The sequence below is a fragment of the Paramormyrops kingsleyae genome, chromosome 1 (assembly GCF_048594095.1).
Source record: "Paramormyrops kingsleyae isolate MSU_618 chromosome 1, PKINGS_0.4, whole genome shotgun sequence".
Taxonomy (NCBI): Eukaryota; Metazoa; Chordata; class Actinopteri; order Osteoglossiformes; family Mormyridae; genus Paramormyrops; species Paramormyrops kingsleyae.
Genome location: NC_132797.1, coordinates 69,740,738 through 69,765,966, shown reverse-complemented (window position 1 = coordinate 69,765,966; position 25,229 = coordinate 69,740,738). Strand labels below are relative to the sequence as shown.

Genomic DNA, 25,229 nt, shown 5'->3' with positions numbered 1-25,229 from the left:
TAACGGCGGTGAGCGTCTTCGCTACACAGTGTAACGTAGGTGAGCGTCTTTGCCACACGCCGTAACGGCGGTGAGCGTCTTTACCACATGCCGTAATGTAGGTGAGCGTCTTTGCCACACGCCGTAACGTAGGTGAGCGTCTTCGCTACACAGTGTAACATAGGTGAGCGTCTTCACTACACATCATAACGTATGTGAGCGCCTTCGCTACACGGCGTAACGGCGGTGAGCGTCTTCGCTACACATCGTAACGTAGGTGAGCGTCTTCGCTACACATCGTAACGTAGGTGAGCGTCTTCGCTACACAGCGTAATGTAGGTGAGCGTCTTCACTTGAGAAGAGTGAATAGCCTGTCCATGACACCATTCTCCTTTATTTGTGTATGAGATACATTACAGGCACTGACACGTGACGTGAGAAATGGACGAATGCGTCTAATTGCACACGTTTTGGTTTCCGGGGTTGATAATGCACTCACTCTGGCTCTGTAATTATCTTTGGTGAATTTCTTTGCAAATAGCTTGTTTGTCGCATCGATGGGGCTGTTTTATGCCGGCCCTCCCTCTCCTGGCCTTAATTTAGAATATTTTTATGTGAGCAAGTGCCTTTTATCTGCCTCCTTATCTGACTTCGTGATTGAATTCTCAGGGCCTTCACATGCTCTGATTGCAAATTACGTCCTCTCCAAATGCCACACGCGCAGCACAAACCGGCAGAAGAATCTGTGTGCATCAAATATTAAATTGTTTACCGAGGCAATGGAGAAGTCTTACCAGAGTCTTTTTGATGTGACAGTCAGTGCTGCGATGGGGCTCACAGTGTTTCAGCAGTCTTCCTGTAAAATCCTTTCTGAAGCATTTGCCAAATAGGGGCTGCATGCATTATAGCTCTTTATTTGTGCATGTACTGTAACACTGTTGCAGGAGGCAGTTTTGTGGCATTGTTAACGCTTTAAGTAGGCTCAACGCTCTCTCACCTGCTTATGTAACAGTGCTAATGAAGGAGACTCTCCAGGTAGGATTTGTATCCTGCAGCATCCCTGTTCTCCCCACTCCAAGTTAAAGGCTTAGAAAAAAAGGGATTTTTTTTTCCCTTTGATCATTCCCACAAATAGTTCGAGGCCCTGTCTGAATTATTCACAATATTTACCTGCTCTTCTCCTTCCAAAGTTGTTGCTTAGCCAAACGGATAATTAAAAGAAAAAGATAAATAAATAAATACTGCCACAAAACCAGAGATATATTGCCATCTACTGGATTATATGCAAAACGTCAGTAGGTGTTCCTGTTCTTGATTCTCATTACGGATTGATGAATGAATTGCGAAGCGTTACGTGGAGCAGTTTTGGTGTAAAGTGCCTTTCTCTTAGATGTTTGCAAGACACATACGTTTAATCAAATATTAATATGTAAACATAAGTTGCTCCATCGTCTCAGAGTTGCATTCGCAATTTCAAAAATGCTTGGCAAATGGAACGTTTAAATAAAATTCGGCAAGAATTCCCAAAGTGACTGTTTAGCAGAGGGAAAAATTTGAAAGTACGTTTTAAAGTCTAAACTCTGTTTCCCTCCATTTTCCTCTTAATATATATTTTTTAAACTGCTCATCGCTGCTTTACTTGATACTATTTTCCATTCAGCGAAACACATGCTTACTCAGGTGTGCATTTGTACGGCATTGTTGTGCTCTGTGATTCTGCCCTGGTTGGTCGCTGAGAGACGTGCATTGTGGCCTAACCTGTGTGTGTTCTCCATCCCCCTGCATGCCGTGCAGTATAAGGTGCGGGTGCTGAGTAAGCTGGCAGCTGTCCTGAGTAAACACATGCCCGAGAAGGTGCCAGAAGACACCAGCAGTATCCTCCGCTCCCCCATGCCCGGTTCCGTGGTGGCGGTGTCCGTCATGCCCGGCGATACGGTAAGGATGGGCGCCGAGGGCCCCCGCATGCCCACCGCAGGGCCAGGAGAACGCCAGGCTCTGCGCCGCTCAGTGGCACCCGTGGGAAAGCCGTGCTGGGGGGCCCCCGCTAGTCTTCGCCTGGTTCAGCATGCTAGTGGTTCGCTGCTATGCAGTGAGCACACAGCGGTGCAGTGACCACACAGCAGTGCAGTGACCACACATCAGTGCAGTGAGCACACAGCAGTGCCTTTTGCTGTGATACAGTCAGCAAACAACAATGCGCTTCTCTTCATGTATAGATTTTAACCTTCATAGAAACCAAAATTTTCCTTGACTAATGTGTTGTGATCTTGTGTGTTATTTTTCAGGTAGTATAATTAATGAAAACCATATTAATGTAGCTTAATTACAATACTCTGTTGTCCTTTTCTTTGTCTTTTTATTTTTAAATGTATTCTAAATGTGTATATTTTTATTTGAACATTTTGCCAATTTGTTTGATTTAAGGTCAACCCCTTCCCCCAGTTCCCCCACAGTAAATCAGAAATGCAGCCTTAATAGCCATTAATCCTTAGGACTTCACCAGTACCCATTTTAATTAAGTGCTTATACCAGAATTGTGTTAGTTTATTTCCAGATTTCTTCGTTTCTACAAAACAGTCCTCAGCTGGTCACCCTAACAGGCACCTTTAAATTGCTCAGCCGGCAGCAAAAGTACAAAAACTGCAATGAGCCTTTGAATAATGGCTTGTTGCAGTTCTAATGGGCTTGATGTTGAAGGAGGGCCATTGTAATTTCATGGCTGAGTTGCTATGAGGGAACAGTGCACTCTTTAAAAGGCTGTGTCAACTTCACTTAAATGTACCTGAATTCTGCTTTTCATTGAGTAAAACTTGAGGCTTAAATGAATGTTTAAAGACAGGGATGGCCTTTCACGTACCATTAAAGGAAATTATCAGCAATTTGTGCATGTTCACAGACCAGTAGCAATTTGTAAAGTGTAAAGAATAGGTAATAGTACGACTCGACAATGAAAGAAAAAAAGCAGTAGTCACACTTTTTTTTTTCTCTTCGTTTTGCTTCAATTTAAAAGCTTCAAATCTTGGCATAAAGCAGATGTTTGTTAAAGAATGAGTTTGTTTTAAGCTGAAATCATGTACTTGGCAACCTGTTTTTATATATATATACATATATCATTTTATATATGATGCACTGTCTATACTCACAGTACTGTGCAAAACAAAACTTAAAAGTTATAGTAGTGCATATTTGCTCAAAGAACACTATTTAACACTATATGCGAATAAACAGTAACAATAAAAGAAGTAGCAAGAATTTGTTCTGTTCTCCAAAAAGTTACTGCAATCTTGTGAAATGGCACTGCATCACTGCATCACCTCAGAGGCACGCCAGCCATTCTGTGTATTCGATACATTTCACCAGCAGCTCACTTAATTAACTTAATTAGCAAAACAAATGAAACATGGTATGTTAGTGGCTGCGACAACAGATGCATAGGTATATTGATTGTTAACTGCAACTTTTGGAGTGACTTTAAAAGACCTAAAATCATAACTTTACACCAACATAAAGGTAACTTAAACATTATTTTCATTGATAGTCTTTTGCATGGTATTGTGTGCTTGTGTGTGTGATACAAAGGATACAGTGGGTACATATATAATACATAGATAAATGTGTTCTTTTAAGGGAGTTTCAGAGAAAATGATATTCTGATTTTAGTAAAATCTTAACAGGCATTGGAGTTAAATAAAATACATTCTTGACCTGTTAACTGGTATTTCGCTTCACAGGAAAGTGGATTTATCTACTGTAGCAGAGTAAATAAGCTGTGTAGAAAAGAGTGTAGCTTCTTTTAAGGTCTGCTAAATAGCAGGGCCGCAGTGTAATACAAGACACAGAAAATGTAATGTGCTGTAAAATCCGGGATTTTGTGGGCTGAAGTCTGTCTTGTTCTTCAGGAACTCTCTCTTGTTCCGAATGTTTTCCTCTGCATAGTCTCCTCTTCTTGTTCTGCAGCTGTCTGCACCGTGTGCTTAGATTGGCGAACATCTGACCAGCTAAGCTCTGCTCTGCTGACCTAGACTTGTCAGTGTTAATTGTGTGGTTATAATTACAAAAACACATTTACCACCTTGAAAGGGACTGAAGTTAAATCCTTCCTATTCTGCACAACCCTCATGAATTCGAATAGATCCGGTGGAGTTTCGTCATTGGGATAAATATGAGTTCTAAGATTACTCGTTGTGCCTGTTTATCAAAGTTCCCTGTTTTTTGTCTAGATCTTAGAAATTGCCTTTCAGCAGATTATACGAATGTTTTTTTTTTGTTACTTTACATTTTTTTTTATTAATTTAATGAGTCGGACGACCGGCATGTTGTTAAACTTTTTTTTCCAATTTATTCTTCAATGTTTTAAAAAATTAGATACATGCCAGTAGCTGGGATTGCAAAACGCTCCTGATTTTCAGCTGAAAACGTGGATTTACAACTTTTTTTGTGATTTTAATGAAAGTGTTAGTGATTCAAAAGCAAAATTAACAAATACTGGTATTTCAGAAATATCAGAAGTAGGAATAAGATTTAATAAATTAACCTTGCTGCAGTATGAGTGGAGAGTACATTTATTTTTGGAAATATAATTTGCTTTATGGGGGGAAAATGCCATCAAAGCTGACATACTTATCAGACAGTGAGATTAAGGAAAGAACTGCTATTGTTGTGAAGTTATTTCATCCCTTGCATATTATAATTAAGAGCTTTATTCTTTTAACTGGGGGAAACACTGGAAGTATTGCCTGATATTGTGATGCAATAATGCATAAAAGGCTGAACTGTTCAGTGAGAATCTTTAGCAAACAAATGACAGGCTACTGACAGGGGTATTGTGGCAGTATTTAGGAAGGTTGTCGACCCCCATTGACGATGTGAATGTTGTGGCTGTTCCAGTCGGTCATCTGCATGAACCAGAGTCAGATTATTGAAACCAAGATGCAAATGAACGTATTTTGGATTCATTGCAAAAATGTACATGGTGATGACTGAACGCCTTGCATAGAAAACCTAACAATGGAGAGTCGGCAGAACAAAGGGCCGTGCATACATCGCCCCGTGGCCCCGTGGCCCCGGCCAGAACCCATTGCTGAGTGGAGAGCATTAGCAGATCCCCTTTACAATGTATGGATTCTGCCGCGTGGAACAGGCACAAATCCGAGACTGTTAAGCGCTTGGCTAACAATGCTTGGCAATTAAATGGGGAAAAAATCTGTTGTGGTTTTCCAGTGTCCCCTAATTATGACTTATTACTGGTGAGATTACCAAATGAACTGTGAGATAACACAAACAAACTGCCGTCACTCAGCCTTGTAGTTTATCCAACAAGCTTAAAAATGATCACTACTGTTCTCATGTAAATAAACAATCATAAATTCTTTTTATGGTTTACTTCATAAAGATCTAAATATTTTTTATTAACCTTCTAAAAAATGTTGTTTCTAAAATCAACGTAATTTATTTTTTCTATTTTTTTAATATATAAAAACTATACATTTTGGCACTCGAGCATCTTTTTAGTAAATCTCTATATTTGTGTTATACTAATGAAAAATACTATTTAAAATGTAAAACATTTTTATGTATGAGAACATATTGCAAACAAAGGTTATCCATTTTGTGAATTAAGAGAGACATTAAGCAACCCAACGTTTCTCAAACAAGCCTCATATTTGGTTTTAAAATTGAAAGTTTTTTATTATTTAGCATGATAGATTTCATTCTTTTGCTGCTATTTTTTATTCTGAACTGACAGACTAAGTTAATAGGAGTATTTTAGTTTATAAATATGATTTCATTTTGCGATTGTTTTTTTAAAGTCTGTTTCCAGACATTACTGAAACACTGACAGCACTTATTCTCTCTTTCCGGTCTGTCTCTGAAGGTGCTTGGCTGTTTTGCAGCCAGCACTGCCCCTATAGGTAATATCAAGCACTGCATTTAAAGGCTTTCATGGTTATGGTAGTGACAATTTAATGTAGCGGAGTTAAACGATATAATATTTATCATATGTGAAACTCTGAAATGCGGGGACAAATTCGCATTCAAGCCAACCATGTAAAATGGCTGTACTACACCCATTGATACCCAATCATATTGCCTTAAAAGTTAAATGCAACATTTGCACGAGAAATGGGTATATCATTCACTGTCTGGTGAAAGAGAGTAATGGAAAATGAATTGAACTGGATTTTTTAAGGTATATATTTTTGTATATATGATCTAACAACTTGAAAGGGAAATGCAGCATAATAGAGCCTAATTAAAGGATTTTCACATTGTGGAACAGACAGCAGGGTTCAGAGTGGTTGTCTGTCTTGGGTAGTTGTTCAGCAGCAGAAGGTGATACTGGGGTGGACCCCTGTTAGCCTCTGAGCCGTCTGTTAAATTTGGCAGAAAAACACTCGGCCAAAGGAAGAACAAAGGAAGGCATTCACCATAAAAATAAAGATTCCCCAAAGAATGGCTTAATTTGTTCAAATCTACAGAGCGATTTGGTGCCCACTCTAGCAATAAGACATTTTGAACAGGCAGGAAACAGTTTTCCTTTAATTGTCTGAATCGTTCGGAAGTTCTTCATGTGCTGCCCGCGTACAGCAGATGCTGTGCATTAATTGGCCTGTGCAGGCCTGACCCTGGGTTCCTCGCAGAGGGTTTAAATAGCTTATTTATTATTTGCTATAACCTGGCGTAGATGATGTGCGCTTGTGAGTGGGGCATTTCACGCTCTGCAGTTCCTGTGGTCCAGGGAACCTGCATTTCGCTGGTAATGCGCTGCCAGCAGGTTAGTACTAAATACCATCCATCAGGGCCTCATATTTTGCCCTCATCTGGCCTCTGCAGTGACTGATGAACCTGTCTTTTGTATGAATGTTTAGCGCAGTGAAAGCCATATGCCACTGGCACCATTTCCACTGCAGCCTGCGCCGTGGCAGAGTGCGCCGGGCGGAAGAGGGGTTTAAAAAGCCTCGAAACAAAGAGGAAGAAAAGTCCGTCGTAGGGGTCTCCGTCAGGCTCGGCCTTTCTGGCCAGATATGGCACCAAAACCAAGCCGCTGCCCCTGGCACAGTGTTGTTTTAACTAAACAAACAACTGAAGTCCATTCAGGGGCTACATTATCCCAATGTGGAATATGTTGTATTTTTAATAACAGTTTTTTTTGTGTGTGTGTGTGTGTGTGTGTGTGTGTGTGGAGGGTGGTGGTGGTGGGGGGGGGCGGTGGCACTGATGTATTTTTCCATCTGCTCCATACAGACCACAGCTCAGCTCACTGCTCACCCCCTTGTGAGAAGAGCACAGCTGTTACTGTAAACCCTGTCCAGTGACGGGGATCACACTCCTGTGCCTCTCTAAAGGATGAAATGAACAAGTCGGGCACTGTGCAGTCAGCCTTTGCATCTGCAATTTCAGACCTCTTTAAATCATTCTTCATGCTCACCAGAAATGAATAATGCATGCATTAACTGCTGCCGCTTAATAAATTTCCATCTCAGTGCACCATATTTTCAATAAGATGCAGTTATTTCGATTTTGTTTTGCAAAACAGCTGCTGAAAGTCCCTGGTTTTTAAATAAAAGGTTTAGCATTTTTCTCTTATTTCACTGAATTCTTTTTGCAGTTGGGCAAATTATTCAGTGAGCTATTTATCTGTATAATATGAGTTTGTGTTAGTCAAACAATGAAAATGATTAGTGCCAATATAATTGGTGCCCAAGGCTGATTTGCACTACATGGCTTGTTGTGACTCTATAGGAAACCTTTGAAAATATAATCAACCACTATCCCCATGTCAAGTTTTTTTTCTATTTTATTTTTCAAAATCTTGAAGCTGATAATTTCCCAAATCTCGCATAATCTGCCTTAATTGCTTAATTCCTTTATAGAAATTCTGTGGACAAAGATAAGCAGCTGGTTGCCTATTGCTTTCATTTCCCACCAGATGCAATGAATCATGGGCAGTGGTTGTTTGGAAATGGTTCTAGAATGTTCTGCAGCCATGAGCTCTTCTTCAAAATATGTGCATGGAAGTAAACAAAGCTACGAGGCAGGCTGCTCCCTAATCATAGCCTGCTGATTAATTTTGAATGTAACCTTTCACCCAGTCCCAGAGGAGTACAGCCGTAGCCAAAAGTTTTGAGAATGACACAAATATTAATTTTCACAAAGTCTGCTGCCTCAGTTTTTATGATGACAATTTTCATATACTCCACAATGTTACGAAGAGTGATCAGATTAATTGCAATTAATTGCAGAGTCCTTCTTTGCCATGAAAATGAATTCAATTCCAAAAAACCCATTTCCACTGCATGTCAACCCTGTCGCAAAAGGGCCTGCTGACATCATTTCAGTGATTCTCTCGTTAACACAGGTGAGAGTGTTGACAAGGACAAGGCTGGAGATCAGCCTGTTATGCTGATTGAGTTAGAATAGTACACTGGATGCTTTAAAAGGAGGGTGGTGCTTGAAATCATTGTTCTTCCTCTGTTAACCATGGTTACCTGCAAGGAAACACGTGCAGTCATCATTGCTTTGCACAAAAAGGGCTTCACAGGCAAGGAAATTGCTGCTAGTAAGATAAATCAACCATTTATCGCATCATCTCCTAAATCAACCATTTATTGATCATCAAGCGCTTCAACAAGAAAGGTTCAAGGCTTCAGGGCACCCAAGAAAGTCCAACAAGCGCCAGGACCGTCTCCTAAACTTGATTCAGCTGTGGGATCAGGGCATCACCAGGGCAGAGCTTACTCAGGAATGGCAGCAGGCAGGTGTGAGTGCATCTGCATGCACAGTGAGGCGAAGGCTTTTGGAGGATGGCCTGGTGTCAAGAAGGGCAGCCAAGAAGCCACTACTGTTCAAGAAAAACATCAGGGACAGACTGATTTTCTGACAAAAGTACAGGGATTAGACTGCTGAGGATTGGGGTAAAGTCATTTTCTCTGATGAATCCCCTTTCCGATTGTTTGGGGCATCCGGAAAAAAGATTGTCCGGAGTAGAAAAGGTGAGCACTACCATCAGTCCTGTGTCATGCCAACAGTGAAGCATCCTGAGACCATTTATGTGTGGGGTTGCTCGCTCACAATTTTGCCTAAGAACACAGCCATGAATAAAGAATGGTACCAAAACATCCTCCAACAGCAACTTCTCCCAACAATGACCAACAATGCCTTTTCCAGCACGATGGAGCACCGTGCCATAAGGCAAAAGTGATAACCAAGCGGCTCGGGGAACAGAACATCGACATTCTGGGTCCCTGGCCAGGAAACTCCCCAGACCTTAATCCCATTGGGAACTTGTGGTCAATCCTCAAGAGGCGGGTGGACAAACAAAAACCCACAAATTCTGACAAACTCCAAGCATTGATTATGCAAGAATGGGCTGCCATCAGTCAGGATTTGGCCCAGAAGTTCATTGTCAGCATGGCAGGGCGAATTGTAGAGGTCTTGAAGAAGGGCCAACACTGCAAATATCGACACTTTGCATAAACTTAATATAATTTGACACTTAAATGCTTGTAATTATACTTCAATATGCCATAAAAACATCTGACAAAAGGATCTACAAACACTGAAGCAGCAAACTTTGTGAAAGCCAATACTTTCAAAACTTTTGGCCGTGACTGTATATGGAAGCCCAAGGAAAGATTCCCCCTTAAAACTACAAAAACAGTCTGTGAAATACACAGGGAGTTAGGGAAGTTTCTCAGACCGCATTAGTTTTGTGAAAAAGACTTGTGTTTCTGCTTTCTTTAAATTGACACTTAAGGCATCCTGTCAAGTAGATTTTTTGTCAGGGGACTGCAAAGTTCCAAAGACTGAATGACATATTATGACAACAGTCATAAACATCAATAATGTCTCATTAATGTACATGACATGTGTCGTGTCATTCTTATGACGGTTACATGTCACCCTTATGTAGACTGCTTCAAGTAAAGTGTTACCAAATAATCTTGGTTCTGCTGTCATTCTTTGGCCAAAGTGGTATCGATCCTTCATCGATACTTTATTTCTGCTGTTTCTCTAGGTGGCTGAGGGCCAGGAGATCTGTGTCATAGAAGCCATGAAGATGCAGAACAGCATGACTGCTTCCAAAACAGCCAAGGTGAGAACACACTGCACTATCATCTCCACACGCAGATAATAGTTTTATCGTTATAGTATATTATGATTAATAGATTATCCCTGTTCACAATGATTACACCCGTTACTTTTATTTACATACAACCACAATTGGAATATGTTATTGAAAATGTCATTTCTTTTTCTGGTCATGCAGGTTAAAAGTGTGCACTGTAAGGCAGGGGACACTGTTGGGGAAGGTGATCTTCTTGTGGAGCTGGAATAAGTGTTTTTATTTGTTTTCTCTGTTGGATGAGTGTGTTTCTCTGACTCGGAGTAAATAAAGAATTGGACTTTGTCATAGCTGTGGAAACCATTCCGTAGTATCATTTGTTTTTGTTAAAAGCAAAAAACTGCAGCGTGTGTCTGTCACTCTTCACGTGGGAAATGCAAGATGGAAGTACACAGCCATCTTGAACCTTCACAGCACATACTGTATCAGTACTCTGCACATTGATTGTACAGGGTTCTTCTCACCGAAACTGTCCTCATTATATACGAATCTGTAGTTTAATTAACTATGTATAATTATCACAAATTGCTTTCAGAAAGAGTGGATTTTTAAAAAAAAATCAATATGATTAGCAAAGTATGAAAACAAAGTATTATAACAAATCCAAGATGTAATACCTGTGTTGGTGTGCAGTGCCTCTATTGTTATTGCAGTTCATAAAAGACGTTTTTAGAAAAGGGATTATAAATAAAAATGTATGTGTTCTGTGTGTCTCAGAGGTTCCCGCAGAGAAAAGTATGCTAAGAAGCATTTTCTGCATGGCACCATGAAAATTGCACGTTGCATATAACTGAGAACAAGAAAATGGAGAAGTTGCATTAGTTTTGAGGTGTATGTGTCTAGTGTGCTTTATATAATTTATCACCTTGTAGCATGTCTTTGATTCTGTAAGATTATTAATTGATTTGAAATATCAAACATTGGTCTAACGCTATCCCTATGTGGTTTGCATTTTTAAGATTAACAACAGGCTATGCTTTAAGCTGCCTATTCAGAGTAATTGTAAACTAGTGCATGATCCCTGGGGTGGCAGTAATTATTGTGGCAAGTGGTTGTTAGTCACTAGGGATGAAAAGCAGCATTGTTGCACTCAGTGGGCTCTGCAGCGCACTCTGGCCAGTTGTGATGTATTCCTACCCTGACACTCACTTCATTGTGGGTAAAAACAAGGTAAAGTGCATGAGAACAGCTTTAGAGAGTCTAGGTATCACCTTGAGGTGGAAGATTGGGTTTTCTTGTTGTAGTGGTCTGCAGTCACCGGAGGGGAATGTCTAGACTGAGTTTCCTGTCAGAAATCTCCACCTTCCCATGACGCCAATCAGTTGTGCTGAACCGGTTGCACTGACCACTTTGCACAGAGATGTAAGTTGTCTAAAAAAATATCTGTACTTTGGACACCAAAGCACCAGGGGTGAATGTGGGTTTTGACTTGACTAATGGGTTAAACATTTCCTCCAACCCAGTTGATACAGAAGAGCAATGTGAGTGTATTGCAAGAGAAATGCAACTCTGACATATTTGCAGAGATTCTAAAACAAAACCAAGTGTTTCAGAAACAGTAGGGCTATGTTACATAGCGTTTGGGGGGAAAGGAGGGCAAGGGGCATCTTAATATACTGGCAAACCCCTGAAAAGGCCAGTTTAAAAATGCATTATATCACTCGCATTTTTGCATGGTGGTAGATTGATTTTGCTTTTCTACATATTTCTACACAAATTTATGCATTTTATTATAGGAACCCAAATTTGAATGTGGACTGAATTTAAAAACATACTTGTGAGCTTCCAGAAGTTCATTTATCCACTCTCCCATCCATCCATCCATCCAGCCAACCAACTTCAAATTATTTATCCTGAATAGGGTCATGGGGACTTACAGAAATGCTTTAAGAAAAATTAATGATAAATTTGATTTGTGGTTAACTAGAGATGGGCGATCCACGTTTTTTCAGTTCCGATCCGTTTTCGATACACAACTGCCGATACCGATACAGATTCCGATACAAGAGCTCTTTTTACTTTGTTATACTTTACATATTATTTTTTTTAAGCTAGTTAATACAGATGGAAAAAATGTATGACAAAAAATATTTAATTAGGCTACATACATAACGTACTGTTCCACCTCATTTATTTTAAGCGTTTTTGAGGCATTTGCAGTTCAATATGAATATCTTCAAAGCAAATATACACAAGTGGCGAATGCTTAAAATTAACAGTTTTTCTCCCATTGGCATCAGCGCAGTTACACTTTTGTTGCGATGGCAGCCCCTCTTGTATCTCAAGCAACGAGTTCGCAAAACAGTTAGCGACCTCCCAAATCATCCATTGCTTTGTTTTGTCTCGCAGTTGCGTGCGCTTTGTTAAATGGGATTTTCCATTAAACGCTATTCCCACCTCAAAACCTTATTTTACATAGATTGCAAAACGCTGTGCTTCCGATTTCTGTTAAAAGCCTAAAATACTCCCAGATCGTCACGTCTTATCTTACGCTCCTCGTACTGCGAAGGGTATGCGCATGACCTCACAGCAGGCGGAAGTCACTGTACTCACACCCACTGAGTAGCAAAAAATACTTAGGGGCAGTGATAGCGTTCGATTTGAATTCCGCAAAAACACACATGTAAAATGGGAAAGAGCTGTCGTGCGATTGATTGCCAAAAACTAAATAAGTAAGTATAGGACGTGGATCGGTCACGCATGGCCGATTCCCGATCCGTTAAATAGGTCTGGATCGGCGCCGATACAGATCCGAATATCGGTATCGGTGCATCTCTATGGTTAACACAGTTGAAAACAGCAGGGTTGCAGGGTTTCTTTCTGCAGTAGATGCACACATTATTTCTGCAGTGGATGCGTCCATTATTTCTGCAGTAGATGCACATATTATTTCTGCAGTGGATGCGTCCATTATTTCTGCAATAGATGCACATATTATTTCTGCAGCGGATGCGTCCATTATTTCTGCAGTACATACACACATTATTTCAAGCTGCTCATGGCTGTTAACAATCAACAAGGTTGGTTTCAACATATGAGACTAAAATCATAATATTTTAATTTGGATGAGAAATTATAGCCTTAGAATTATCAGAAGTTCAGAAGAATTATTTTATAATGTCCTTTCCAGTGTGTCGGACAGCGCAGTGAGTTTTCTTATACGGTCAATATTGTTGGCAGAGTCAAATTGCACGCCTATATCTTAAGAGACAAAGCTTTAACGGAATGTGTCTACAATTTTTTTCTATAAATAATATTCAGCTTCTCTTTTTCCATTGCCGTTTCAACGAAATACCATTTATTTCTTTTAAAGGTGTTCTCAGTGTCTAATGCTTGTATTTCATGATTATATTTTCAAGGGGCCTTACATATGCCTACCTGTATGGAAATAATAAGCAGACTGTCGCCTTCTTGCTCCACTCTTAAAGAAACCCTCCTCTGCGCATGACTAAAACCAAAACCCAGCCAACGGAGGAAGAGGGTTAGAGTTCACAGTTGAAACTTGCAATTAATTCCATTAGGGAATTACCGCTCTTGTTGAATGCTCCATGGATCACTGAGTAGTGCAGGACGTGGTTCATATCCAGGGTAATTTTTGAGAACGTCCTCCCTCCTACCACACACGCACACACACACACAGACACACACACGCACGTGCTGCTTTGTGCCTGTTTTCCACACTGAAGGGTCAGGTTGTAGTCATGCATCAATGTTACTAATCAGTAGAGCTTAACAATGAATAAAAACGAGTGTTGCTGAAAACCTAGCTTGCTTTATAGGGTTTACGGACAGCAGTCTATTATGTTCCGCAATATTAGGTTTTGCACTTTACTTTATTCCTAAAACCATTCGCTGTGGTAGAATGTGAGAAATTTGGAGAAACAATTTTATTTAGTAAGATTTCTGTTTATCATTTGGGTTTTTTTGTTGTTGTTGTTCTTCAACAGCATTATAAACACGAGCATTAAAAATATGGAAGGTGAGTAATTTAGCATGATGCATGAAAAAGTCGAGTTTCTGTTCCCTGACCTGGATGGAGTTAAAGACACCGAAAGGAGGGGGATGAAATAGTGACAGCATACAGGAAACACTCAGCCTTGCACCCCCCAGTCCACGTGCCACTGGCTGCCAGGGATCCTCCATCTTACCAGCTCTCAGTTGAGAGGATGGACCTTATTATTATTTGAACTTCTCTCTTCCTTCTGCCACTCTTTTCCCAAAGCTGCCAGACCAGCTAGTTTGACTGAGCTAGTTTTTCTCAAAAGTTTGCTCACCCTACCAGCCTCTGTTACCTTAATTCCCACACCACCCCCACCAAACAGCACCAAAATATATGACACTGGCTATGGGGGAATCAGTACAGCGTATATAGCGGCCTGCTGCACACACCAAAGCAATATGGTCCCCTCGAGAAAAACAGCCGACTCTGCACTCTCCTCTAGACTCCCCCTGTGCCCAGGCTGTCATTGCAGGAATTCTATTTTGTAAATATTTTTCCTTTCCCCCATCACCCCATCATTCTTTCTTTGATTCACGTCAATTTAAAATTTGTCAGTAATCTGCTGAACATAAACCAACTGTATGTTTACCCGATAGTCAAAGGAATACTTGCAAGTATAATCTCTTTCTAATAATATAGCAATTTTAAAATATTCATAAATGCTTTTCAGGTTTGTTTTGCTGGACCAGTTTGGCCGTGGAGTACGTGCAAATCACACAATTTATTCAATGCATGAATTCGATCAAGATTAGGTTTCTTTGGATACTGGAAGTTAAAATATAACTCAACCTGTTATTTTAACGAAGGTTTCAACACTTCAACACTGTCAGGATTATATATTTTAAAATAGTCATTTATTTCTAATAACAGACTCCTGTTCAGTTCTAACATTCTACAACGTCTACAAATCGGTTATCCATCACCATAATCACTAGCTGCAAGATGTAGCTGTTGAATCTACTTCTTATAAACTATTTCTTTCAACTTGCAGAAACATCATGATTATCCATGTGTAGATTTTTTTCCATACAGTATAAACCTTAGGTAGTAATGTAGTTGAAAGACTGTCAGGATTATATATTTTAAAATAGTCATTTATTTCTGTCTGTCACTGATGTGAGACCCTGTAGTGCAAAATTAATTGCCATACTGGCACATTACGTCCATGCAAACCTTATTTCCTAGCCTGTATCGATTGTCCGTAGGTGTAAACAATCCCAAGCCTTTATGGCGATATACAGTTTCAGGCCAGTTCTTCTGAAGTTTCCTGGTATCTGTAGGATGCAGGTGAAAAAATAGAAATGGGCTGAACTTTAAACCTGAGACCGGACTTGTTGACTGAAGTTTGTCCTGGGGTCACCCCTAACTCAGCGGCAACTTTCAAGAGGAGCCAGCGTGTGTGAGATGACTCGAGGGACTGCATCCTGTCGCTCTTTGATGCCTTCATTCTGAAGCATGCTGCTCGCTTTGCTTCCACGGACATGAGCTTCCTGCTTTGGGTGACCCCCATCTTTTCTCTGAATGCTTCAGAAGTTCTCTTGCAAACACCTTTCTTGTATCAACCGCAGACACTTTGAAGGAATGAAAGGGATATGATCTGGGCTCAGTGGCCCTTCTCACCGAAACTAAATATTCATTTGTGAAAATAAACAGTGAAATTAAGGACAAGCTTACCGTCCCGTGTTTTATTAATTTATGTGTTTATTTAAAATACAGAAACTGTGGTATTGTATATGCACGCAAGCCTTTGTTGTTACAGATACGAGTGTTGGATAGTCTCTGGCAAAGTTACTTAAGACAAAAGAAAAACATGTCTGTGTTTAACTTGCTGCATGGGAATCTGAAGATTACCTGCAGTAGCTATCAAGTCAAATTATTCAAATAGCCAACCAAAGCAGAGCTTGTAATTTCAGTTTTATAAACACCTGTAGCAAATGCGCAGCTGTGAAAACTTAAAGTAGAGAAGAAAGGTGAGAGAATTGACGTTTACATTTTTGGTACTGAATGTATTCCATACAGCCTTAGGGTAGCACAGAAATATGATATACAGATTTACATTAGTTGTAGGCCTGCTACAGTATATTGCCCCCCCCAGGACCCCTGTCTCCTGTTGCATCCAAACTGCAAATAAAGCTGCGGGTGGAAATTAATTTGGAAACTTAATCCTGATAAAACTGACCTTCTATTAATTGATTCAAAATCCATACCTTCTTCCTTCAAAGGTTTTAACTTGGTCATTGGTGATATTAATACTAGACCTTCACCCACTGTGCATAATCTTATTTTTGATTCTGCTCTCACCTTTGAAGATCATAGAAACTCTCTAAGATATTTTTTTTCTACCTCTGCAACATTTCACGCCTTCGTCCTGCACTGAGTACCAAGGATGCTGAAATGCTCATTCAGGCCCTTACTACATCTCCCATCCCCCCCCGTAAGGTGCTGCATTTCTATGCTCTTCACTATCTTACATCCCACCCAACACATCACCTGTTCCTGCTGTTACCCTCAGGAAGGCCGTACAGGTCAATAAAAGCAAAAATAAACACTGAAAAACAGCACATATCCTAGGGTATATAATTATAAATGAATACCGGAAGAGTATGCTCTCTTTAAAGTTAAATCTGTGCAATATTTCTACCAGGTTAAATCTGTCAATATTTTTAAAAAACTTACAATGTGCAATAACCTACTCTGTTATATATTACTTTTTTTGCACATAAGAAAATTATTTGAAATTATTTTATTTTATTGCTTGTAATATTCTATTATTTTTTGCACTGCAAGGGACTGCACACAATTTTCGTTATACCTTTGTATAATGACAAAGTTTCTGAACTGTGAATTACTTCAGCCCTATTCGCAGCCTTTCATCATATCTTCTTGTCTGTTGTCTGTCTCGAGATTTAAACTTTCCACCATGGGTGCTCAGACATTTACAGTCACAGCCCTTAAGCTGTAGAATTCCTTCTAAAAAATTAAAAAATTTCCAATGCATAATATTCAAGTCATCATGTTTGATGTATCCGTGTTAGAATTTGACCAGTTTTCCTGCAGGTTTACTTTTACCAATAATTATTGCTGAAGCCCTATATGGTCAGGCAGCTTGCACACTCTGCGTTATAGATTATGATTTCATGCCCCATTGGTATTGGCTAACAAATTGTCTGTAGGTGTGAATGTGTGTGTGAATGGTGTGAGAGCCCTGTGATGGGCTGGTGCCCCATCCTGGGACACGTGGGTATGGGGAATAGATGATTGAATGTTATTGGCTATTAGGAGGGTATTAAATAGCATGTCCTGTTAAGGGCTAGACTAACACAGTGGGCCAGCTATCTTTTCACATGGTTAGTTGCTACCCATTGTTTAACCCAGTGTTCTTTTCCAAAAATGTATTTTTGAGCATTTAACTACAAACTACAAAACTACAGCTTTAAACTCTACGTTACCTGTTGTATTTAGTCCACACTCTGATTTTATCTCACAGGTATGGTTTTATAAATAGAATTTTCTATTGCATTCAATTTTCGACTGTAGATTCCAAAGTAACTTTGTCATCACTGTTTATGGTTGGAGTTGGTACTAGGTAGGCCGCCGTCTAACATTACATATATATAGAAATATATGGAAAACGGAGTGATTCTGATGTTTATTTTCTGTATGAACATCACTATGATGATAATGATGTTTATAATAATGAAACAAACTTTTATACATAATGATATAATCTTCTGTATGTGACACGGGGTGGGGGGGGTGACCAGATTTGCTCCAACATGGGTGGGTGCGCAATGTATATTATGACATCACAATGGGCGCACATGGAATTGTCACATCGTCAAAGGATGCAATGTAAGAATGATCTTAAAATAACTGTACAATAATAACGATTTCATCATTTAAAATAGGACTAATACTCATTAGGTTACAGTATCACGAAAAACATAACTATCTGATCCATATGATAAAATGAGTTTGTCTGATACAGGACTACACTTGTTAGCTATGTGTCGCTTGCTCACGCTCTGTAAGCGCTGTGAATTCGCCACGATAACGCATGGATTCATAACAAAAGCTAAATACCTTCCTTCCTTCCTTCCGGATGGCATCTGTTGATATCAAAGTGGACGCCTCCCCCCCCCCCCGTTTCCCCTATTTCCGACACCTCTGCATACAAGTCTTAATCCAGCTGGCTAACAGGCTACTTGTATACCTATCCAGCATCACATTTAATGAAGATAAGACCTACATTGCTTCGCTTTTGACCATGTTGTGTTGTTTGAATTTTCTGGAAACAAATCTACAATCCTATATCCGGATGACTTCCCACGATTAGAATGTACACAAAGAGAAATTTGTGTCCTCTGAAGATTCGACAGGTAGAACTGAAAAAATGGTGCAGGAGAGCTATTTTCCAGGAGTCTCTGGAAAAGATCTTGTTTTTCTTTACCTGGATGAGTGGTTTAGGTTCCTAATTAGAGTTCAACTCAAGGGCTTCTGGTTTATTGATTTGGGTGTCAGCACTGTTTGACCACAAAGTTTGGCCGCAAATTCCTGATCTGACGCATTGGTTTCTAATTTAGTGGACTACAGGCTTTGTGTACCACAGGTCATTGACCACCGCTCATGGCTGGTCAGTCTCCCTTCCCACCCCTGCTCAACATGTGTAATAAAACATCTTAAAATCCCCCTCCAACAAAACTAGCTGCATGCTAGGATCAGGATCAGGCTTTTATCGTAACGTTTATCACGACAGTACATTTTAACTATTAATCACTTCCTTCAATTCCAAAATATATTCTCCTTTTGAAAAGAAGTAGTTAATAATATAGTTCTGAAACTTTGGAAAACTCAACAAAATGAATAGTATTTGGCTTCTGAATTAGCTGTCTTTCTCATGTGATGATGTATGTCTAGAAACTGCATTAATTAGTTCTGGAAATTATAGGCCGCATCACTGAGACTTGCAAAGGTAGCCAGTTTTATTTTCTAAGTAGTGTTGATGGCCCATGTATTCAATATAAATACAAAAGTAGACGGATTCGTGAAAAAGGGTTAATTGGGAAACAGGAATGATTAATTATGCTGCAGTAACCTATGTGACAGACTGCACCCGACACGCTGCATCTCAGTTACGGAGGTTCACACCTCTGACACACAGACGAGGGCTGCGGCTAAACTTGGAGCTGAGAGCAAATTAAAGAGGGAGAGGCTTCATCCACGTGCTACGCCCCACTCTCAGGAGGCTTTGTTTGAAGGGCAACACTAATGAGCTACTAACACTTATTAAACTTACATGAACGTTCACTACCAATTCAGCTTGCCACCCATCAGTCAGCCTATACCTGTGGTACTGGTGTACCATGTGATGCTGATTCTCATTATTCTATGTCTACGAGAGGAAAATGGACTGAGGACTATGCTGTCACGTTAAGTTTGCGGCATTATACTTGCAACCAAGATCATTTTAATGATGTGGCGGTCTGCCTCTCAACAAACTCTTATGAAGTCACTAGGAATTATACTCGTTAGATCAATTATTTGGTTGTTCCAGGCAGCGCTGAACATAATTAATGTCTCATTCCAACCAAGGTGTAGGAGGCATTCTGGCTTATGTCTGTAGATGAATTTGCTGGGGACACTGGAGAAACCTTAAGTCACTTATAGATATGTGTGTAGTACATATGTATTGCCATCACATTTAAACATTTTTAAAGGTCCCAAAGTTTGTTGTCTAAGTTAAATGCATCTTTTCAAGATTATAAGTGCAAACTATGTTAAAAAGAAAATTAAGCATATCTCTTGATTTTTACAGTGAATAGTAGGCTACTAGTTGCTTGGCAAAGTTCAGTGAAATTACTGTTCACTGTGAAAGTTCACTGTTCCCTGACACAATTTCAAATTTTAAACCCAAAATTGTTTAGCAATAATGTGCAGGGAAGGACAAGGAGATTGGAACATAAATATAAAGAAAATAATAAATATAATAAATAATCAAAGAACAAAAGTTTAAAGAAGTGTGCTTTGCCATACAGTGTCTTGATACCAAACTGGTAATTGTCCTTTTAGAAATGGTTGTAGGACAGATAATAATCACTGAGTTATTGCAATATTTACTTGGAGGCAATATTTACAAGTGCATTGCAACTATACTTTATTATTACAGAGGTCTGGCAGAAATTCCTAACCAAGAGTTTGTGTGCTATGACAGGGACTTTTAATTTATTAAACTGTAAAACTGGTGGCCAAGACATGAATACTTCATTCAGGATCAGAAAGTTGCTCTTCAGTGTATATATACAACTCATGTGTTTAAAAAAGACACTGTCTTACCTTTGTAGCTGATTGTATAAACCTGTGAAAAGTTCAGAGCATTCTGAGTATCCATTTTAATGCAAGGAAGAACAATAGTACTTCAATTGAGTATCTCAAGACGCCACGGATGGTGAGGAGGAAAATGTGATGATTGGCAGTCTGTGGTGAGCGAGGGCACTACAACATGGCAGGAAGTTTAGGGTTTTTTTGAGAAAACAAGGAAGCCTCCCTTTTCACTATCGGAGAATAATGGAGAAAAACAGGAAACCTAATTCCATTCTTGCTTAGATTTTAAGACAATAAATATTTAGAGTGGATGTCAAGAAGAAAGGCTCCTTCTAAGCCCGTATACTGCTTGCTATTCATCAGTCTGAAACAGAGGGGAGGATCAAATTGTGGAATAACGCAGATTCATTCACCATGTCATATCTCAGGGTAATAAATGTGACTAATCCCTGGTGTGGATCTCAGTTTTCATTTCATCTTATCCTTTTTTATTTCTGATTTGTTGTGTGATAGGATGTGTCATAGTTGTAATACTTTTTTAAAATGGATTCAAATGGTTATTATCTCCCTTCAGTTTTCCCAATTCAAAGAACTGTTTATTACACTTTTACATGTATGCGTTACTCATGCTGTTACATATATATAGCTATAATTAAGTATTTTTCGGTTTACAGTAAGTGTATTAAAAAGCTAACAAACTGTAATATTTTTTAACTATCCGGTAAGCAGATTGCGTGACTTCTTAAAGATCATTGTTCAATCCAAAGACCTACCGACAAATTTCCTTTTTGTGTTTTGATACGTTTTATCCAGGAAAGTTATCCGAAATACATTCCACTAATTCTTCTAATCTTTGACTAAAAGAAATCAGACACTGACTTGTGCATTTTGGTTTTTTTTCCCCCCAATAAACTTTGCATTTTTTCGTTAATATGCGTACAGCGCAATAGCTAAAGTTAGTGCTTAAAACCATAACTGGGCACCAAGCCTACAGACATTCTTCTGCATTCTATGACTCATCCGGCTTACAGCCAATTAAAAAGGTGGGATGTGGGGCAGACAGATTTCAGGTAGCAGTAATACACTTCACCTTCTGTCAGTCAAATTAATCCAGTGTAGCTGAATATGAATTTCCAAAGGCTAAAAAGCCCAGTTTCAAATGTATATATTAAGAACCAATCATCAGGGGTTCTGGTACATTAATTCAATGGTACATTCAATCATGGTGACTGAATAGTTTAGAATTCTCTGGAGAAGAAAAAAAAACAAGTAAGTTCTTGACGCCTTTGAGTTACTCATTAAATACAACAAGCGAGTAAAATCTGAGATTCATGAAATTATAATACTGATCACGTTCAGTGGGTCAAAATAAGCAGGTCAAACCGGCTAATGATCTAGCTTGACCCTACGGCTACACACTGTCAACGGGATGCTGCTTTAATGTATGTTTAATACAACAGCCAGGAGCAATGGTATCGTCTTCATTATTTAATTTTTAAAAAGAAAACAGATTGTTTGCTACTAAAGGACAACATGCTGAGTAATATGAACATTCTGCTTATGCTTTCTGTGTGAACTTGACGGACGGCAAAGGCCGGCGCTGCCAGAATAGATGCCTGTTTGAGTCTTTTCTCTTTTTTTTCCCTTTTTTGCATCATAGTCACGGCTGCCAATCAATACTGCAAGCACATGAATCATTAACACAAAGTGAACAGTGTGAAGGGCAGTGTTAAGCACAGGGAGGTCAGAGGAGTGAGGTCCACCAGGCAATAAGTAGTTCACACAGAAGCAAAAATGAAGTTCTACCTATATAAACAATACCTGAAATGCTGAATATTGATGCATAGCGCCTTTTCTATCCAGAAGGAATTTTAAGTGTCTGAACATTTAAATTTAAAATTTAAATTGTAGTTAATTTTTTTTTATTTCAAATTCGAATTTCCATTACATTTTTAAATTTCAAAAAAAAAAATTTCAATTAAAATTGTACTAATCTTTTCTCTGTGTAATTTTAAGAGAAAGAAAATAATAGTTCATATTTGTCAGAAACGTTTTGACCGGACAAAATGGGAATATATACAAAAGAGCAAGAAATATTATTGCTTCTCATTATCATGGTCTCACATTAAGCTGTGGTTTATTAATATCACTCGCAACAATCTGATGACACGTCATTGACAATAATCAAGGTCAACTTTTTAACTAAATTATTAACTTGGTTGAACTGGTAAATAAAATAGCCTGCAGAAGTTGAAAACTTTTATCATTACCTGAAGTTTCTTGAGTTCATCTACTTTTTCCCCATGAGGTATTGCATCATTTATACGCAGAATACACTCAATGGTCACTTTATTAGGTACCCCTGCATAGCACCAGGTACTGTAGGACCCACTTTTGTCTCCAAAACCACTTCAAGGGCTGTCAAGCTGTGCGTTCGGAGATGCCTTTCTGCAACCCACTCTTATCCTGAGCTGTTATTTTTACACTTTTTACCTTCCTTTTTTTTGCTTTAACAAGTCTAGCCATTGTCACCTGACCTCTCTCATTAACAAAATGCTGGAACCACCCTTTGTGGCACCAACAATCATACCATATTATTTGCTGAACAAACTGGAAATCAAATCAAATCGAAGTTTACCTGCCACATGCAGTTATACTCAACACAATGTGCGATTCACCTCCTGTGCGATTCACATTGTGTTGAGTTTGGCTCTGAGACTGCAGTGGCAGAGGAGACGCATACAGAGACGACGCATTGAACAATAAACATTAAATGGTAACCATAAATCACTATAAATAGTGTACAACTGGCAGGAATGCAGTAGTGCAACGGTCAAAAGAATAGATTAGGCAGTATGTACATATGTATGTGTATAGTGGGAGAACCTGGGACTGGAAATATGGTATATCGCTATATTGGATGTTTTTTGTAAGCATAGGTCCTAGACACTGTCCTCATTAAGGATCCAAGCTGCCTGGGGAAAAAGCTCTTCCTCAGCCTATCTGGCTGGCATTTCCCTGATCTCAGCATGGAGAAGAGGCCATTGTTGGGGTGGCTGGGATTCCTAATGATCTTCCTGGACCAACACTGTTTGATGTAGATGTTCTGGAGGTTGGGCAGCGTCTGTCCGATTGAGCGTTCGGCTGATCGCACATCCCTCTGCGGAAGCTCGCGGTCCTGCTGTGTGCTGTTCCCCAACCAGCCGGTGAGGCTCCCTGACAGCATGCGTTCAATGGTGGCAGTGTAGACGTTCTTCAATATCTGGAGGGGCAGCGGGAAAAACAATAGAAGAATCAGGTGCTTCGTGTTAATGGGCAAATGATCATCATAAGTGGATACGCTACCGCTTATCAAGAATTATAATAGCAACTTTCATTCTTAAAAGAGTCATGTAAACATTCAAATGTGAGAGTCCCATAATGAACGATAATCTGAGCAATATGGATGACGTTTTTCTGATTAATGTGGCAGCCGCCATACCAGAAAGCAGTACTGACAACATCCTTGGTTCCATTCCATTCCACATGAAAACCACATGACTGTAGAAAAATAAGGCATGCTGGGATTATTCCCCGAAATAAGTGAGGCAGACAAGTCATGCCATTGGGTTTCAACTGACATTGGGCGCTTAACTTGATAATAAATGCCGGTAATGGAAGCATCTAAAGAGCTAGAGAAAATATGGATGGGATTCAAAGGATTCATCCACGTGGAGTCGAAAACAAGTCTGAACAAAATTAAATAGCAAAAGAAATCAAATAGAATGACTAAACTCACAGTGGGAAGAGAGGAGAAGACAACATCTGTACAGAAAATCATATTAAAAATACTGAACCCTGATTTCCAGGAAGCTAACAAGAAAGGCCAGTGTTACAATATATTTTTAATAAGGTCAGATACACGAAAGAGCCTTCAGTGGTAGAAGAGGAGGTTGGATTATCCACGGAAAATGTACATGTGGATAGATGGCATCCCAACAGAAATATTGCAATCAGCAGAAGAAGAATCTGAATCAGAGTGTGTTGTGTATACATCCTGTTTGTGGGTGGTGCCATTGAGTAATGCATTGTGGGTGATCAAGGGGCTATGAAAAAAAGAGAATAAAGAGTACTGTTGAGGTATATGTTCGATGGCCCATGAGATTATGTAATTTAATTAAAACAAATGATTTAATTTTACCAAATTATTCCAACAAATTTGGATTGAAAGAGATCAGTTTATATTCCAATAACACAATTATGGGACTAAGTTATGTGTAAATGTGAAGACAACATGGATTATGACTGCATGACAGCTAACTTTAGTGTTGACGAAGAGTACATGGTGATTATTGAAGTTTTCTCCACCTTAGAAGATTCTTCAGCAGCGATATCATCCAATCAGGCAGAAATACACTTCAGACTGTTACTCCTTATGGTTGTGAAACCAGACAATAAAGACGTGGGACTGGTATGATGATGCTTTGGAATTTTGCTACTGGGGAACACTACGAAAATATTAGGGACCGTAGAAAACAAACAAGTATATTCTTGATTAAATCAAGCCTGAACTTTCACTTCAAGCAAAAAGACTAAAACAATCTTGTTTTGAACATATTATGAGATACAGTATGTTCCAGTGCGTTGGAAAATACCGCAATACTTGGAAAAGCTCAAGGTAAATGGGGAGGAACATGACCATCAACAAGACGGATGGGCTCCACCATCATAACAGTGAAGGTGCCACTGGGAGAGTCTGAAAGCCCAGACAAGAGGCAGGGTCTTCTGGAGGAATGTCATCTACATAGCTGAGAGTCAACATAG

At 39.4% G+C, this 25,229-nt stretch overlaps 1 protein-coding gene across 1 annotated transcript in view; it reads left to right on the top strand.

Annotated features, from left to right (window-relative positions):
- pcca (propionyl-CoA carboxylase subunit alpha) overlaps positions 1 to 10,408 on the top strand; it is a 113,118-nt gene extending 102,710 nt beyond the window's left edge. Inside the window, exons 23-25 of the mRNA XM_023822131.2 lie at positions 1,774 to 1,914; positions 9,998 to 10,075; positions 10,250 to 10,408. Coding sequence (XP_023677899.1) covers positions 1,774 to 1,914; positions 9,998 to 10,075; positions 10,250 to 10,318 — 288 coding nt within the window. The 3' untranslated portion in view covers positions 10,319 to 10,408. The remainder of the gene's footprint in view (positions 1 to 1,773; positions 1,915 to 9,997; positions 10,076 to 10,249) is intronic.
- The last annotated feature ends 14,821 nt before the right edge of the window (positions 10,409 to 25,229 follow it).